The following is a 19,215-nucleotide window of genomic DNA, read 5'->3' as shown; positions in this document are numbered from 1 at the left end:
TAGCACAGGGAGATCAGCTCGGTGCTTTGTGACCGCCCAGAGGGGTGGGATAGAGAGGGTGGGAGGGAGGGAGACGCAAGAGGGAAAGGATATGGGAACAGATGTATATGTATAACTGATTCACTTTGTTATAAAGCAGAAACTAACACACCATTGTGAAGGAATTATACTCCAATAAAGATGTAAAAAAAACCAAAAAAACAAAACAACAACAACAAAAAAAACCCTGAATAAATAAATGTAAAAAAAAAAAACAAAACCCAGACCTCAGAACACCGGCATCAGAATCGCTGGAGCATGACTTAAAAATGCAGATTTCTGGACTTCCTTCAAGGTAGATCCAAACCAAAATAGCTGGAAATGAGGCATGGGAATTTGCACTTTAAGTGAGAGTTTCTGGTAGTATGGTATGAAACTGGGGAGGGGGTGGTAGGGAAGACATAGAGGGGAAAGGTGATGATTTTTCCTATAAAATTGGTAAAATGTTGGTACCATCTCCTATAAATATATAACTAAAAGGAAGCAAGGAAGATGAAATTTAAAATGCTAATGTGGACTTTAAGAGAGAAGCTTAGATCCCAGGTTCTGGCTTTTAGAAAAATCAGTTCCTCTTTGTGTTTGGTGTCACTGAGTGTCATAAGTTGAACCAAATCTTTTGATCCAGAAGCTATTCTCTTGGAGTAAACACTGGGGGTTGAGAAGCTGTGGGAACTCTTCAGCGCCCCGTCTGGTGTATGAGAACAGCAACTTGTTAAATAGAAACGTGGGAGGTAAATGCAATGTTCAAAACAAATACTTGCTCCCAGGAAATACCTTATGCACCATGAGAATCTTCCTGGAATCACAGAATGTGAGCTACAAGGGGCTTTAGAGAACACCAAATCCAACATTCTCATTTACAAAGAAGGAAACTAAATTACAAAGAAGGAAACTAAATGAGGCAAGTGACCTGCTCAGGGTCTTAGAGCAAGTCTCTATTAAAACTGAGACTAGAACCCAGGAGTCCTGGCTGCCAGCCCAGGGCTCCACCCACTGCTCAGTTTTTTAATGCCTGGTCATATTTCATATGTCCATCTTGAGCAAACTTTTCACTGCTGACTTAGTTACAAACACAGCAGGTTTCAAACTTCTTCAAAGGAAGGAGTGGACTGAGGAAGATAAAATAAAAGTAATTACCTGATGGAAAGTCTGAGAACAAACAGCTCCAAAAAGGCTGATTCTATAAGTAATGTCTGATCTTCTTTGGGGAGATCAGTAAATCCAGGAATCTTTTCTGCCCAGCTTCTAGATACATCAATGGAGGCTGTTAGAAGGTTGTAGAACTGTTGTACATGCTCGGCATCTGTGCCTGCAGCGGCCTGGTCAGTGGGACAGTACTAGAATGCAAACCACAGATAGCGGCGTTATCTCAATCCAACAGGGATAACAGCATCATTTACAGCTTGGCTCTTCCCAGATTTTCAATACCTAAATCCTTACTTTTAGGTGCCACAGTTTATAAAACCTTTTTGCATTCACAGTCTCATCAGATTCTCACAATAGCCCTGTGACATAAATAGAGTGGATTCTGTTACCACTTAATAGGCAATGAAATTTGCTTAAGTCCCATTAGTGCAGTGGTTTTCAATCCTGACTGCAATCATCTGGGGAGCTTTAAAAAAAAACACTCATGTCTGGGTCATATCCACAGAGATTCTAATTTAACTGGTCTGGGATCGGGACTGGTCATCAGGAATTTTAAAAGCTCCCCAGGTGATTCCAAAGGGCTGCTGTGTTGAGAACCGTTGCCCCAGGGGGTTGTGTCTGCACCAGCCTCCAGGAGCCACAGATTCCCTAAGGCACAGCTGTCTGCAAACAAGATGCTTAATTAACCCCTGGTTCTCAAACTGTGGCCCCTGGCCCAGCAGCATCAGCAACACCTGGGAATGTGTTAGAAATGAAAATCTCCAGCTCTGCCCCAGACCTACAGAATCAGAAACTCTGAGGGTAGGCCCAAGAAACTGTTTTATCAAGATCTCCAGGTGAATTCTCATGCACAGTGAAGTTTGAGAATCACGGAATTAACCAATACGAGAAGATGGATGCTTGCTGCAGATGGATTTCTGAGAGATAAAACAAACAAGGAAGGGGTCGGGGAGGAGTGTATCCTTGGCAGGGCCCAGGCAGCTGTGTGCCATCAGACTCTGGGCTCGCGGCTACTAAAATTAATGAAAATTAAATACAATTTAAAATCCAGTTCTTCAGTCACACTAGCCATATTTCAAGTGCTCAATAGTCACATGTGTTTAGAACATTTCCATCACAGCAGAACACCCTATTGGACGTCATTGATCTAGAGGGCCCCGGGAGAAGAAAGGTACAAACAGGGATAAAGTCTCGACACGGCTTTTGGATATGCTGGTAGAGTCTGGGTTTTGCTTGACTCACTGGAGGAAAATCTTTCCTGTGTCAGGAAGGAAGATTGATACAGCGAGATAATAATCAAGGGACAACGAACAACACAGAGACTTAGGAGATGTGCAAAAACATTCATGTAAATATGCACGTCATTGCCTTCACATGAACGCTGCTGAGTGTGCTTTTGTCTCTCAGTTGATCCTCAAAAGGCATGGATTTTAATCCTTATTTTACAGATGAGGAAACTGAGGCTCAAAGAAGCTTGGAAAGGTTAATACACTTTCCCAAGTTACATAACCAACAGTGGTACAGCCAAGACTTAAACATGGCTCTGTGATTTCCAGTCATACACTTCCTAGCTGTTAATAGGTCTGATGTTACTAGCTGGTGGCCTGTAGGATAGTTTTAAAAAGTATTTTGCTGGGCTTCCCTGGTGGTGCAGTGGTTGGGAGTCCGCCTGCCGATGCAGGGGACACGGGTTCGTGCCCCGTTCCGGGAGGATCCCACGTTCCGCGGAGCGGCTGGGCCCGTGAGCCATGGCTGCTGAGCCTGCGTGTCCGGAGCCTGTGCTCCACAACGGGAGAGGCCACAACAGTGAGAGGCCCGCGTACCGCAAAAAAAAAAAAAAAAAAAAAAAGTATTTTGCTTTGCTTTAATTGGAGTTCTCCATGTATGTATACATTTGGTCCCATATTTTGTCAACACAGTGACTGGCACATAATTGATGCTCAATAAACAGTTGTTGAATATTGTTCCATGAAAGAACAGTCAGGGGAGTGCCTAGGTTTGCAACAATACTCTAACCTGGCTGGAGGACAAACAGCCAATAAGCAGCCAAGTGCTCACTGCAGAACTACACAGGTGTGAGGAAATGAGGCACTTGTCTTAACTGGTCTTTTTTTTTTTTTCTTTGTGTTTTCCCAAGAGGCATCATGAAATAACAAAAGAAACATCAGACAAGGAGCCAAGCTACTTTGATCCTAGATTTGTCTAGGCTCCTAATTTGTGAAATAATGTAGCTCTGCTGCTATAGTTATCTGGGGTAAATTACTTCACCTTTCTGAGCCTCAGTTTTCTCCTCTGTAAAATGGGGATAATATCTTCCTTAACATTTTGTTGTGATGATTAAATGTGATAATACATGCAGAGGACCTGACGCATAGAACGTGTTTAACACATGACGACAGTGATGATACTGATAACAGTTTTGATACTTGAAGTTATCACTGTCCCTCAGCTTCCATATTTATAAAATGGGGAAGGGGTTGAACCGGAAGGTTTCTAATTTTCAGCCCTGACTTTTTCTAGGATCCCATAATATCAGGTCCAGTTCAAAGCCCTGGCTCCTCTGTTCCCAATAATCCACCCAGGGCCTGGATTCTGTGAAGCCCTGGATGTTCTGCGTTGTAATGGACCATGGAAGCAAAGTCCAGGAGAAGGAAGCAGTCATCCTTCCCACAGATATTCAAGGATGACAGCATGATACTGGTGTCATAGACACTCCCCACCACTTCCTTCCAGCACACATACTATTAACTGGAGGAGAGTGGAAAAAAAAAAGATTTTATTTTTAAACTTTCTCTTCTTCTATGAATCTAATTCCATATGCTCTCCAGGGGCAGGATGAAATTCAGGGCAGCACCACCTTTAGAAAGTTGACAGCACTACATGTGAAACTCCCAGGTAATTCAGAGTGAGGAAGGAATGTTGGATCAGGCAGTAGGTCATGGGGACCTCCTCCAGACTCTGGCACTGACTTGCTGTGCAGCCCTAGACAAGGCACTTAACTTCTCTGGGTTTGTTTCTGCCTCTGAAGTTGGAAGTGACTAGACTAGCTGATTCCTTCTGGCTCTTGAATTCAGCTATCTTTCTGTTACTGATTTCTAGTTTAATTCCGTTGTGGGATTGACGGCAGACACTGTATGATTTCTATTCTTTTAAATGTGTTAAGGTGTGTTTTATGGCCCAGACCATCATCTATCCTGGTGAATGTTCCATGTGATGGCTCTTGCATTTGATGATTCTAAATGTTGCTAATCACACCAGGTATGACGGTATTGCCTAGAATTTGATACTGATTCAGCATTATTGTTTTAAAATAGTGCGTTAAATGGAGAAAAAAAGACTAAAGAATGTCAAGGAATGGGACCTAACAGCTCTCTCCTGCACTGAAGTCCCTGAAACCATGGCTCACAACTCAATAATCTCCCTGCTTCCAATATTTGCTCAGAATCCTCCAGAGCACTTAGCTTTCCCCCAGGGTCCTCTGCAGGCCTCCACCCCTGCTGGGCTCACATTTCATGCATCCTGCACACGGGGAAATGCAGTTGCTGCCTGTGTATGTGGTTTTCTCTGATAGAGTCCAGCAGGGAGGAAAGCCAGCAGGCCCTGTGTGCCAGACTCCAGCCAGACCCTCTGAGCTTCACCTGCAGTGATTCTGGTTCACATTTCAGAATTCTGGAGCCAAACTGGATTCAGCCTGAGCCACCAGTAACTTGGGGGTGACTGGAGGGTCAGCATCAACTGCTGGGGGGAAAAGACAAACCAAGTATCCCCTCTACTGAACATAAGATTTAAAGAAATGGAACAAAACGTTGTAGAGTCTTTCTCTGCCTGGATTAGCAGTTTATAAACACCTCGCTAAGGAATACTGTACGTGGAGTTGGAAGAACCAGACCCCCATCTCTGCTTGTGTGCTCCCCTACATCCCTCTGTCTCTGGGATAAGCAGCTTTGGGGTTCACCAAAGAAAAATCTAGAAATACTTGTTTATTGACCATTCTAATCAGACATAGGCCAAATAGAGAAAGACTTTAAAAATGAATCTTTTTTTCCTATTTATGCTTTTTATTCCAGCCTATATGGATAATCAATAATCAGGTTTTACCACTAGTCAAAGACACAGTATTGCATTTACTGATAGCTAATGTCTAATGCAGATTTCTCCGAAGCACTTAGATTGAGAATCTAGAGCTGCAAAAAACAATGAATACTATTTAAACTAAATTGAGTTGACACATTTCAAATGGCAATACCATGGCTATACAGGTCAGATTTCAGCCACAACCTAGGCCTAAAATAAGTTATTTGGGAATTACATGAGACCCTTGGTGAACACTAGCCCTAAAAGTTAGCAATGTGATGTTTTCATAGCAGAGTGGAATCTCCTATTTACTCTACCTCAGTGTCAGTCCAGGCTAAATATGTAAAATGTCCTAAGAACACTTTGTTTCCACTTAGAATGTTACTTTTCCCTGGGTCCTTATATTTCTTTACATTTTAGATGTTATCATTCTATGAGCCAAACTATGTATACATATTCTTAGGTTCTTACACTTTAAAATGTGACACTTTAAAAAGTGGCAATGAATATATTTTATCCCAAATTTCTTCTTTTCTGATCTAATTGCCTCCCCTCTCTAAAAAACCAAACCAAAACCAAAAAACCCTCCTCTCTTCCCGTCAATGGCATCACTGCAGTTAAATATTTGTTTACTTTCTGTCTCCTTCACTTGCCTATAAACTCCATGAGGGCAGGAGCTGCATCTTGTTCAATAACGTGTCCACTGCTCTGGAAGAATTGTTAAATGAATCAGTTACTTTCTGTTAAACTTATCTCTATTGCTCATTCCTTCTCAACCCCAAGAAAGTTGGGAAATAGGAGATACGAGGTAAAATTGAATTGTTCTTATTAAATCATATCGATCGTTCTCAAGGCTTAGTGTGCCAAAGAATCATCCAAGGTCCTCTTTAGAATACAGATTCCTGCCTGCCTTCCCCCATCCCCCAATTCTGAGTCAGTAGGCCTGTGTGTGGTCCCGAGAATCTGCATTTTAAGCCAAACACCCTGACTCCCTTCTGATACATGCAGTCTGGGCACCACACTTTGGGAAATGCAGACCTGTACCCACAGGGGAATCAGAGGGTCAGGGAAGGAGAAGGCTGGAAGGGATCATGGCAGTGCATTTAGTCCAATCTCCTCGGCCTTCAGATGAGAAAACAGAGGCCTACAGCGGGGCAGAACTTGCCTGAAATCATCTAGTGAATTGGTGGCAATTTGAGAGGGTCTTCTGAGTAGCTTCATGAAAGCACCCTCTTTGCAGAATCTTCATGATGTTTACTTTGTAGGTTTAACCCGTGTCAACCATGTTGTTTCTTAGGCTATCTTGTTAACATATTTAAATGCCACTTGCTGGTGCCTGGTTTTATCTGGGCAGTGTCTCTTGTGTTTGGAGTCTGTTATTATACTAAGTGACACCATTACCAGAAAACATTCTAGTTTGCTGGAAAATACTTGCAATGACCAACTAATGAGGATGTGAAGTGCATTTTCTCATTCGTAATTATGCAGGCTCCAAAGACAAGCCCAGTATCTATATATACTTGTAATGCTCAATTAAAAGCAACTGTGGGGTACAGAATAGCAATATTTTAAGGAGAAACAAATCAAATGTGACATGTTTTGACTGCACTGATATACAATGATCTGAGCTCACTTTTGAAGGAGAGAAGTTTGGCCCAAAGGAGAAGAAAAGTTCCCAGAGCCAGGAACGCTTCACAGAGTGAAGAGCCCTCTTTCTGGCCTTGAAAACCCCCTTCCCTCTGTGACTTGGAACAACTCCTCACCTCCCTTTCCCACAAACGAGGAAAACACTCACTTACTACCTTAAAGGCACATAGGCAGGTACAAGATTAGAACATACCTGCCTGGCAAACATTTTCTCGTTTCTCTGATTCACTGGGGGAAGGTAGCATCTTTTTTTTTTCTTTTTTTTTTTTTTTGCGGTACGCGGGCCTCTCACTGTTGTGGCCTCTCCTCTTGCGGAGCACAGGCTCTGGACGCGCAGGCTCAGCGGCCATGGCTCACGGACCCAGCCGCTCCGTGGCATGTGGGATCTTCCCGGACCAGGGCAAGAACCCGTGTCCCCTGCATCGGCAGGCGGACTCTCAACCACTGCGCCACCAGGGAAGCCCGAGCATCTTTAATAAATTGTTTTGGTCAAGCCAACTGTCTGACTCAAAACTGACAGGGCATATTCTTATTTAAAATGTAAAAGTATGTATACCACTATGATATAGATTAGGCAGGAATAAATGAAGAAGAGACTTTCATTTTTCACTTTATTCACTTCTAAATGCTCTGCCTTTTATAAATTACTCTTATTGTAATTTTTAAAATCTAATAAAGCTTCTATTAAAAAAAAAACTAGTACATTGCCATTAAACAGAAGTGGCAGTATGGTGAAAGAGAAACATATTACTTTGAGTGATGAGATTTGGGTCTAACCCTAGCTCTGCCACTGACCTGAGGCAAGCCACTTAGCCTTTTTAAGCCTTTATTTACTCTTCTGAAATATGGGTTTTGGATTAGGTGACCTCAAGATCACCTCCAGTTCTATGAATTAATAAATAAAAAACTTTAAGGAGAAGGTAATATGAACATTGAATTTCAATGAATGACATTAAAAAAATGACTGAAACCATAAATTGTACCACATAAACTGGGTTTAAGTGAAATTATGTAAGAATGTATGTGATGGTGCCTGGCTCAAAGTAGGCATTCAATAAATTCATTTTGCTTCATTCATTTTATGTTAATTTTTTTTTAAAGAGAATGAAGCAAATTCAATCTTGTGAAGTAACAAGTTGTTTAACAACACATATTCTTATATGTATATGTATATATATTCACTTGCATTTGTGGACAGTAAGGTAAACCCTAGAATCATAAAATCTTAGCGTTGGAAGGAAATTAGTATCAGCCAAAATAACCTCTCTCCTTGTGAGGAACCCTGTTATGTGTTCTCCTTAGTTTCTTCTTGTGTTGATGAACTCACGCTTCCACAGCAGCTCTTGTAGCCAGGAGAGCTCTTCCTTGTCCTCAGAGTGAGCTGGAAGGGCCCCCTCCTTCACCCTCTAGTTCTGCCCTTGGGAGCAACAGTCCTCTTGGCGACAGGGCCAAAGTGTGACCTAATCCTGCCAAATCTTCTCCCTTTCTGTCTACGTATTTCCATTTCCTCCAACCATCCCTTTCGAGTTTCCAGAAACAGTGTATCCACATACACTGCATCCTCTTAAATCCCAGCATGGAACTGAACTCCATCCTTGAAGTGTGGACTGACAGGACCGAGTCTGTGGGACACCATCAACTTGGTTCTAGTCCCATGCTTCTACTACTGAGGCCTAAGCTAATTTAGCATCCCTCCCTTCCACTGCACACTTGGTTGGTTCTTACTGAATGTGTATGGAATAAACTCCTGAGATCTTCTTAACATGAACCACTGACAGGCCATGCCTCTCCCATTTAAAAAAATTCTAAATGCTGAGCTTCACACTTATTTTTGTGACCTTTCTTCACGATGGTTTCAGCCCATCCTGTTCCAGCTTGTCGAAATCACTCTGAATGTTGACACTGACATCCATCATATTAGCGATCCCTCCCAGCTTTCTGTCATCCACAAATGTGATCAGCATGCTTTCTCTGCCTTCATCCAAGTTTTTGATGAAAACTCACTGTACTTTATTTGAAAAGACTTTTAATATAATTGATTTGGGTCCAATTTTTGATAATTTTGTAAAGCTATCTAAAAGCAGGAGAATCCAAGCTATGAGGTTCAACCCAATTCCAAAACAATACAATTAAAATAAATATGCTTTACAAAATTGAGCCAGGCCCCAAAGGTAGTATCAGTGTGACCCAGACTCTGGCATGGTCAATCTGTTATTTTGGGCAAAGCTAACAATTAAATTGGATAAATGTTTGTTGATGAGGATGATGACTCTAGTCTAACACCCTGAATGGTGCAGAAGCAAGCAAACACAGTGGATTGATTTTTCACTGTGAGGCAGTTACCAGCTGGGACAACTCAAAGTACGGGGTAGGGTTTGCCGCTGAATAACTAATTAGGCCATGTAGACCAATAATTGGAAAATTTGGGCCCCCCCAACCCACCAAATCACTTCGTGGACTAAACCTCTGGACTGGCCATCAGTAGTGATTTCAAATGCCCCAGAACAATGTCAGATTGTGTCCTGTAGCCTCAGTGAAGGCAGTGCCAAGAAGCTTCATTAATTCAGATGAATTGCATAAGGGAAGGCCAGAGTTGGCTCATGGAAAAATTTTTATTCCCAAATGCTTTTCCATCACCCACTCTCACTGAAACCAGAGATGCAAGGAATTATGGTTTTAAGAGCACAGACTTTGGGGGCCAAATTGGGCCCACTTGGCTTCTAATTCTATCTCTGATACATATTACTATGTGACCTTGGGCAAGTCAGTCCTTTAGCCTTTCTCAGTTTTAATCTCATCTATGAGAGATCATAACACTTACCTTAGTGGTTTTGCTACATAGTACCTGACATGTGTAGTGTTTATATTCATTAGAATATTCAACAAAGGATAGAATAAGAAGTTTTGGTCAAGGAGATAACATACAGGGCACTGTGCTAAAGCTTTGACAAGTATCATCTTATTTAAACTTCCCTGGGAAGTTAAACCCTGGGAAGTAGATATTATTATTATTACTCCATAACACAGATGAGGAAACTGATGCATTAAAAGATTTAATCAGTTGCTCAAGATCACCCAGCTAGTACATGATGGTGCTGGGATTTTAATCGAGGCCTGCATGGTTCCAAAACCTAAGCCCTTAATCACTGCATTATTCTGTTAGACTATTATTTGAGACTTGACTTCAGTCAAGAGATGCTACTTATAATCAGAGTAAGAGTCCTCAACCTTTGATGCTAAGGGTCTACCATGCTTCTCATATGAAGTCTTGTGCTCAAGTGTGGAGAGGAGGCTTCACAACCTACAATGAGGGAGGGGATGAGGGAAGGAAGATCACAGCAGATACACAAATCACCCCTTCACTTCTGTCAACATTGCAGTCTAAAAGGAGGGCATATGGCAGACACTCTCACACTCTTGGCCAGCCCTTCAACCAGAAGTTTGAAATACTGATTGGACCTGGAGAGGGCAATCTGGTAGCTGCTGCCAAGCCAAATCAACCAACTGGGGATCCCTGGACTGGTATCTCTCTTATCTGTGCGTAAACTGTGTTTCTAAGTTTTCTTGTCTTATGGTGGGATTAACCATTCGTACAGTTCATGCTTCTTTCAATAGTTAGATGAGACAAAGTACCACAATGCCTAGCATGTAGAAATTGCTCAATAATTGAGATCTTTTTCTTTTCTTTTCTTCTTTGGTGAGACCTTGTCTTACTAGAAGTCTGCTTTTCTGTCTCTTTTTAAACTGCCTTCCAGTAATGTTTATACCTTTGCTCAGAAAATCCTTTCTCATCATTCTTCTTTGTATTATCCAAATTCCTGGGAATTTGCAGGGTTCAAACTGATGATATTTTACTATATCCCATATGAAATTAAAGTGTTAATATATTTTGGTTGGCTTAAATAACAACACTGGTAATCATTTACAATTTTCAAATGTTTTCTCAACTGTCATTCCTGTGTGACTGATGTTCAAAACATCCCTCTGAGGTTAAATATTGTAATCATCTCCACTGTAAGGATGAGAAAGCCAAGAGCAGGAGCCAGGTGACACAGGCAGGAAGCAGCAGAGGCAGCCTTCCATCCCAGTCCTCTTGACACCTCCCGATGTCAAGGCCAGAGTTTACTCCTCTCCGTCAATGGTTTAATCCCTCAGTATAAGCAGTAGGTCAGTCAATGCCCGTGTAATTGGGTAAACTGTTTAAGGATAACTTGAAGCTTACCCAGATGGTTTGGTCACAATATGGAAAAAAAAAAAAAAGTAGTCACTTTGTCTAAAGCATGAAAGAAATGTACAAATTGTAATTCACCTGTGCAGATTTTCATTGGCACAACCATCAGGAATCCTGCAACAATGGGTATGACAGGTGCAGCACTGTCAGGCTCATTTGTTAAGGCATTTAGAGATTCAATAAGGCAAAAATTATTTGGTGCAATGGATGCACTGGAATTGCTAAGTGAAGTGAAAAATAGAGAAAAGGTATGAAAACGGTTGAGCACAGTGCCAGGCACAAAGTCATTCAATCCACTCTTACTACTATTACCATGAATAGAGACCCTGACCATTCATTCAAGAGCAAGACATCATAAAACTTACTCTGGAATAATCGAGATCTCTGGGCGTTGAGTCTGTTAAAGCTCGGACGAGGGCATTCATCATACAGATTGGAGGAGAAGGTGGAGAGGGCTGAGAGGCTTCCTGCTGTAATGGGCTCTTTGGTTTGGAAGGCAGCCGACCTCTCCTCCCTTTCAGACTATCTGTACGGACGACTGATACCGAGAGAAACAGAGAAAAAATGTCTTCAAAGATATCCATGAACAGCCATAAATCACAAAAAGGAATCAAAACACTTTACAGTTGAGCAAATCATTAATGAGACCAACCATTTAAAAGTAGCAATAAGTTTGGAGTAATAGTCACACAATGATTTAATGCGAGTTGAAACAAGCAGCATAAAAGCCACCCATACTTACATTTGGTAATGAATTAGCCCTAAAAGTCTCCTTCTCAAATAGAACAAAGATGTATGTACACAAGCTCTCTATTGATTTTGAGAAATTAGAATAAGTAGACCTCAGCTATTTTTGAATGTAAATACACACCATAAAAATAAAATGTTGAAAGAAAGGGAAACTAGGAAACTTCACCATTCTAATGTAAATATTAACTTTTTCAGTGATATCTGAGAATATTTATAAGCAAGCTGGACAAAAAGCATTATATCCATACCTTCTTTAACCATTCCGACACTGAGACACTTCTGAAATCGACAGTACTGACATCGGTTTCGACGTCTCTTGTCTACAGGGCAGTTTTTATTTGCCAGGCAAACATATTTTGCATTTTTCTGCACTGTTCTCTGAGGAAATACAATACAGAGATAGTCAACTAATAGTTTCTGGAAAGAGGTAGGACCTGACAAGATGTATTTTAATTACAATGTGAAAAGCGACAGTGCAATTTGTATAATTAGATAAATTTAATTTCCTAACACGCTAGCCTGCAGGAAAAACAATTTTATTAGTGTTAGCTGCTGACAATGAAAATCATCTCGGATTGTTCTGAAGCAAGTCTCAGGAGACACCCAAGTCTGAATGATAAAATCATATCTGAAATTACCAGGTCAACATATCATACCTTGGAGGATTAGATTATCTTCACTTTTAATATCCCTTTGGGAACAATTTTCTACTTGTTCCACTCCCCTGATTATTGCTGACCTTATTAAAATAAAATCAAAATTATCTGGGATGTACTTTGCTGGATATCACTATTGTAAGTCAAATATCACAGAAACTGGCTTTGTTCCCCAATAGAGATGAAATCATAAAAAGCAAAAACAAGGACTTGTCTAGTTTTAACATATAGGAAATAATGTTTTAATGCAAAAAAAATCACTTAATCAGCTTGTGTAGTGTATTTTATTTTTAAAAGAATGGTAAACTGTCCATTTCTCATTTTTGAAAGCAAAATCGTAAAACGGGATACTAAAAACTGCTATCACATCCAAGAAAGAAGACAAACAAACAAACAAAAAGAATGAGATAAAAGAAGGAATATGAGAGCCATATATTTTCAATGAAAATTCCCATTAATTGGTTATTTCATAAATGACTATTGACACAGACACCAAATAACCATACTGTAAAAGATGTATTATAAAACTTGGGCCTGGTTATAAAATAATGTTGTATTCTTTAGAATCACGTATAATTTTAAAATGAAACATGAAATAATAAAGGATATTTTATGCTCCAAATATAAGAGAATGCTTGATTTTTTTAAAAAAATTAAAAACATTTGTGCAAATGGATGTGTATTTACCACTCATTCAGAAATTACCTGAATCTATTCAACTCCAAATAGAGCAGAAAGTTGGAATTTATTTGGTAAGCCTGGGCTGCATAAAAAAAAAAGAAATCCAGGTAATTTGGGATTGGTGATCTACTTTGTGTCTAAAATTCTAAATAGATTTACTTTCTATCTTTTTTAATTTTCAGCAATTCTCAACCCCCTTGTATCAGTTTTCACTCTATCACCTTTTAATTTCATTTTAAGATATCATTTCTAAACTGCTTATATAAAATTTAAAGCCAGATACATTTTCCCTGCTTTAGCAGGTGACTTTAGTTTAAAATGCAAAATTTCCAAAACACAAACATACTTCTGAGGTTTCCACCATTTAAATTCGCAGCAGTTTGTAAGGGTAGGAAACTTGTGTTTCCTAAATGAAGCTCTCTTTCATTGAACATGAAGTAATTTAAAAAACTCTATTTCTTGCCATTGTCCTCAAGGATATCCTAGTTTCAGTGCTGGTGGCATTTTGCTTCAGGTATACGTTTTCCCAATAACCTCAAACCTTCCCCACATTTGTGTATGCCTGCACAATAGTTTAAGGACAGGGAGAGATCGTTATGGTTCAATCACTGAATTCCCATCATTAACTGCACTTCATGTCACATTTTTAAAGAATTCAATTTAATGGTAGAAAGCCACTGGGTAAAACCTGCTCCGGTTCCCTTAATTAACAGATCTGTGGGGTGGTTCTCCTTTATCCTACCCCTACCCTTTCAAGTATAGATTTGTTTTCAAGATATTGCTACAGAAAAAGGATGCTGTTGGGGAACACTTAATTGACATTTCTAGACGAGGAATGTATCACCACTCCTGTATTTTGGTCAATTCAGGGGTGATTATATTTGTGGATTACTTGTACTTCTCTTGTTTTTCTTTCTTTTCCCCCTTTCAGCTGCCCATTTCACTGCCTTTCAGCATTTCTGCTGAAATGCTGTAAAAAGCAAATCTGCTAAAGGAATGCAGTTACTTGAAAGTAAACCTTGAGTAGTTAAGACAGAAAAAAATGGCTAAACCGACGGTTCTACATTTAAAACATCATAATCCTGCATATCTCCTGTATGGCATTTAACATACTGCAAAATCTTTCCATAAGCATTTTCTCATTTATCTGCAGAAATTAATCACGATTCCTATCTCCAGATCAAAAATAACTGTTGCTTGTTGGTATGTATACCAATGCACACGTGCATTTTTTATAAATGTTTGTATTTTCATTTATAATGAACTATTCTTTTATGGCCCTTTAAAGCTTATAAAGTGCTTTCATAAATGTTTCTCTCATTTAATACTCACAGCCTTTCTCTAAAATTTATTCACCTGATAGGGAAACTGAGGCCTGGAAGGAAATGTCATGCCCAACATCATAAAATTGTTAGGTGACAGATCAAGGACTCCTATTTGAGTGTTCTGACTCCAATTCCAGCATGCTCCCAGATACATCCTATTGGCCTCCCAAATCCTCATTATCCAATCAGCATCCAGCTTTTCCTCTCCCTCCACCCTGCCCAGCACTGAAGGCTAGGAAGTGATTATTGAGCATTCGGGGGTTTGCAAATGCCTGACATAATAGCCAGAGGAGTGAGGAGTGGGGAGGGTGGCACAGAATTAAGTGTCTGAAGAAGTCTGCGAGTCAGTAGCAAAAATAGAGCTGCAAGAGAACAAGGCCTGTTCCCCCTGAGTGGTGAGAAGAGCACTGAACTCAAGAGTCAGGAGAAACCAGCTGGAACTGTCCCCATGTGCAACTAAATCACCTCTCTAGACTTCAGTATCCTCCTGGGCAAAATAAGGGGGAGGCTGAAGACCCTCCCACTATAAAATTCTCCTTTGGGTCTCTGAGATAATGAAGAGTGTCCCCACTCTGTGTGGTACAGAAGTGGAGTGGAATGGTGAGACCCCAGCTACTATCTTCTACAGAGCAAGCTGCCTCAAACTGCATCCACCAGCTGCCCCTGTCTATTCTGCAGCTGCAGAGCTGTGAAGAGGACATGCACGTTGAGGTCATGCAAACATGAGTTGGCATCCTGCCTTCATCTCACTCTCTGAGTGTGTGTCCAGGGGCAGTTAACCTCCCTAAGCCTCCATTTCCTCATCTATGAAACAAGGGTAATTAAACATTCAAGACGCTGTTAGTAAAAATAGCTAGTGGGTGACCAAAATTCAATGTCAGTTCTGTTTGAGTCTAGGGTCCTAGCTCTTCCTAGGATGATTAAATGAGATACAAATACCCAGGGCCTGGCACACAGACTCTATTCCCTCAGACATCCTGGATGGACAGAAGAGGAACACAGTGAGGTGTTTGCATTTTTGAGGTCACAGATCCTTTTGCGAATCTGCTGAAAGCTCTCTCCAGAAAAATAAGCAGGAGGTAACGCCAAGTCAGGAAGTTCACAGCCCCCTCAAGCCCGTCTGGGCCTCCTGTAATGGACTTCAAGTTAAAAAGCCCTGAGAAAGTGGGTGTGAGGGTGCTAGGAAAGGCTACTGAAATACACAGTATAACCAGTACACCTCTCAAACCGGGAAGGGCCCGCTTAGACGCTCAGTCGAGCGGGTGTCTGGGGATGCTGGCTGCGGAGGGGAGAGGGAGCCGGAGGGGCGAGCGCTCACCTTAAAGAAGCCCTTGCAGCCCTCGCAGGTGCGCACACCGTAGTGCTGGCAGGCGGCGTTGTCCCCGCACACGGCGCACGTGCCCTCGCCCGACGCCGAGCTCCTGTTGGGTGGTGACGGCAGGCTGGGGCTCTCGCCCAGCAAGTTGGATGCGGTGGGGGAGGCCGTGAGGCCGAGCGGCGGGAAGGCCAGCGCGGCCGCCCTCTTGGCCAGCGGCAGCCCATAAGGGTGGCCCTCGAGCGCGGCTGCCTGGCTGCCCGCGGCGGCGGCGGCTCCCAGCGGCAGGCTCAGCGCGGCGGCGGCCGTCGGGTCATAGCCGAGGTGGTGGCCGCCTGCGGGGCTGGGCGCGGGCGGGTGCGGCGGCGAGGGCTTGAAGGGGAAGAGCGGGAAGCGCGCTCCTGCCACCGCCTTCATCGGCTGGTCGAGCAACGGGCCGGGTGCGATGCAGCCCTGTGCCGAGGACAGCGTGTCCTCCCACATCGCCCCCGCCTGCTGGGGGAAGCCCGGCGTGGTGGGGGTGGACGGCGGGGACTGCTTAAAGTACATGGAGGTACTGGGCAGCACCTCGCCCTCCGGGCCGGAGTGGGGCGGAATGGATGGCTGCTGCTGCTGGTGGTGGTGGTGGTGGTGGTCATGGTGGTGATGGTGGTAGCCGTGCGCGCGGCCCTCCTCCATCTTGATCAAAGGCCGGGGCCCCGACGGCTGCATTTGGTACAGGCAGGAGGGCTTGAGTTCGTAGTTGCTCGAGTAGCCCTCCATGAAGGTACTGAAGCTGGGCAGGGACGTGGTAGCCGTGGCCGTGATCTCGGTGCTGCCGAGGTCCATGGTCAGCTTGGAGTAATCAGGATTCATGATCTCCGTGGTGTATTCCGAGCCATATGTCTGTGCTGCATAACTGGAACCTGGCGGTGAAGGGCTATACTGGGCTTGCACGCAGGGCATATCTGCAAGGGAGAGGAAAAAGGTCTCTCAGAAGCAAGTCAGCACTCTTCCTAGCTAATAGGTAGCAATGGACTTGTCGCTCTCTAATATGGGAAATAGAGAGGAAGTGACATTCTTTCCACATTCTAGTATCATAGACTTAGAGTCCTTCCTTCCTTCCTTCCTTCTTTCCTTCCTTCCTTCCTTCCTTCGTCCCCTGGGAAGAAAGTTGAATCCCTGACAAACTGCCAAAGGGGCCACAGGTTGCCAAAACCCAGCCTCCTGAGGACTTCTGTGCCCACCTTCCCTCCCTTGCCCTGTCCTCCACTATATCTGTGAATTTTGATGTCTTCCCTCATAAGCCCAGTCGTATTTTTAAAAGTGGTTTTGAGCCCTAGAGATTAAATGAAGTGACCTCAGCCACAAATTGGGAGGACAAGAAGAAATCCAGTGAATGCCATGTTGGTTTCTTTTGGGTGAAAGAGACCACTGGTCCCCCAAGTCACACGCTTTGATTTGTAAACCTATGAGTTAGTAAAAGAAAAAAAAAAAAAAGGTGTCCTACATGGGACTTACTGGCCCAGTGACATTCTAACATTTTATGAGTGCCAACTGAGGCTACCCACACACATTGTGGTTGCTTTCTCCCACCCTCTCCCTACTCCTCCAAGCAGGGCTAGCAGCCTGCTCAAACTGGACCCCTGTTGATTTCAGCCAGCTAGGTGGTGAGGTAGGAACCTAGGTCCAGGAAATGGACTCGGGGGAGTTTGCACCATCTGCAAAGAAAAAGATCAGCAGCTGCAACAAAACACCCACCAAACCTGCTCTCTGCCATATATATGTGTGTGTGTGTGTGTGTGTGTGTGTGTGTGTGTGTATTCCCCCCCCATTCTAAGAAATAAAATATATCAGTGGCTGCTTTATAACAGTAGTTTACAGTTGTCATAATAGGTTAGTTATCTACATATTTTCTTATGACAGAAGAATTAGCACCCCTAGAAAAGAAAGCAGTTTCTTAATAGGTTTAGTTTCTCTCAGGCCCCAAAGCAATGATATCTGGAGTGCTTACTATTGTTCAGAGAGGTTGAACTGGATGAGAAAGCCCTGAGAAATATTGGATCTAGTGGATAATTTATCTTATTATTTCCCTTTCTTTATGGTTAAATATAAATAGTAAACTGGGCAGTTTCTGGTGGTTGGTTTTTCTGAGCCAAAGGAAAACCACGTGCTTAACGTGTCTTTGGAGTCTATGGTGTAAAAGGTGTGACTAATAGAAAAGTGAATACTTCACATCTCCTTTGACATCTTGCTCTTACCCACATTTCCAAATCTGATTGAGTCATACATGTATGGGATGAAATCTTGACTTGTAAAAAGGTGTTGAGGGCCTGGTGGAAGAAGCAGTGATGAGGAGAGGCCAGTTCAAGCCTTTATTTTCCGAGCGCCCTACAAACACTCATTAGTTTGAAGTTAAAAGAGCACTTATCCTGCTGTCCAGTTGTTGGGGTGAAATGAAAGGCTAGTCATTTAAAAGAAAGAACACTGCCTGATGTTTCATTTGTTCTCCTCCCTTGGATTTCTCCATGAGTCTTTTCTATCATTCTTCTTTGCCAATCCCTACCTATTGCTCTTCTTTGTGTCTTTCTGAGGTTTCCAGATAGAAGATGAGCTTGCTGGGACTGAGTTCTATTTATCTGCATCTCTTTGGCCAGGCACCTGGTATCCCTTTACCAAATGCATAAAGAGGTATTACAAGCCAAACCTGCAATCCTTTCTTTTGCCCAAATCAAATTTACTCCTTGGTTTTCAGCTCAAATGCTTTCTCTCTTTCCCTTTGAGCTTCAATAATCCAAATGTCTGCACCCAAATGATTTACGTTTTATACAAACAAAAATGCTTTGCATTGTTCGAAATGATCCCATAACTTAAACGCGTTAGCATTAAAAGTAGAGCAAATATGAAGACATTAAAATGTATAAAAGATCCAAATCTGTTGGTGTATTTGCATTTTTCTCAGGAAAAATATCTTTGAGCAATACGATTAATTTAATCTGGCTGCTCCACTAGGTAGCAACAGGGTGTGGTATCCAGAGGAGATTCGTGCAAGGAAGCCACCTGTGCCATGAAATTCGCGGCCAGCAGTCACTCGCTGTCCTGGCGCTGGGCAAGTCGACCAGCCTGCTTGCTGGGTATGTGGCTCCCCCACCCACATATCCCAGCCCGGGAGGAATAAGGAGTCGCGCCTTCAGACCTACCTGGAGGATATCTTGCGCGCTGAATGGTGGGGCTGGGGGTCTCTCCAGCGGAGGCTGAGAGTGGAGGAGGCGGGGACGTCCGGCGGGGCGAAGCGGCGGAGGTGCTGCCCGGCTCCGCTGACGGTCCAGTCTCAGGGCTGGGGCTTGCCGGGCTGCGCTCTTCCGCAGTGGG

The 19,215-nt window shown here is 42.7% G+C and overlaps 1 protein-coding gene across 1 annotated transcript in view; it reads right to left on the bottom strand.

The window, feature by feature from the left end:
- Positions 1–19,215, bottom strand: part of NR4A3 (nuclear receptor subfamily 4 group A member 3) — a 36,738-nt gene extending 17,523 nt beyond the window's left edge. Inside the window, exons 1-5 of the mRNA XM_082610952.1 lie at positions 19,044–19,215; positions 15,868–16,811; positions 12,136–12,265; positions 11,503–11,675; positions 1,177–1,376 (exon numbers count right to left, since the gene is read on the bottom strand). Of these exons, the coding sequence (XP_082467078.1) occupies positions 1,177–1,376; positions 11,503–11,675; positions 12,136–12,265; positions 15,868–16,809 (1,445 nt within the window). The 5' untranslated portion in view covers positions 16,810–16,811; positions 19,044–19,215. The remainder of the gene's footprint in view (positions 1–1,176; positions 1,377–11,502; positions 11,676–12,135; positions 12,266–15,867; positions 16,812–19,043) is intronic.

Source organism: Mesoplodon mirus, assembly GCF_964341445.2.
Source record: "Mesoplodon mirus genome assembly, chromosome: 1".
In the NCBI taxonomy this organism is placed as follows: domain Eukaryota; kingdom Metazoa; phylum Chordata; class Mammalia; order Artiodactyla; family Ziphiidae; genus Mesoplodon; species Mesoplodon mirus.
Note: the sequence above shows the minus strand (reverse complement) of the source record. Positions and strands in the feature narration are given on the sequence as shown.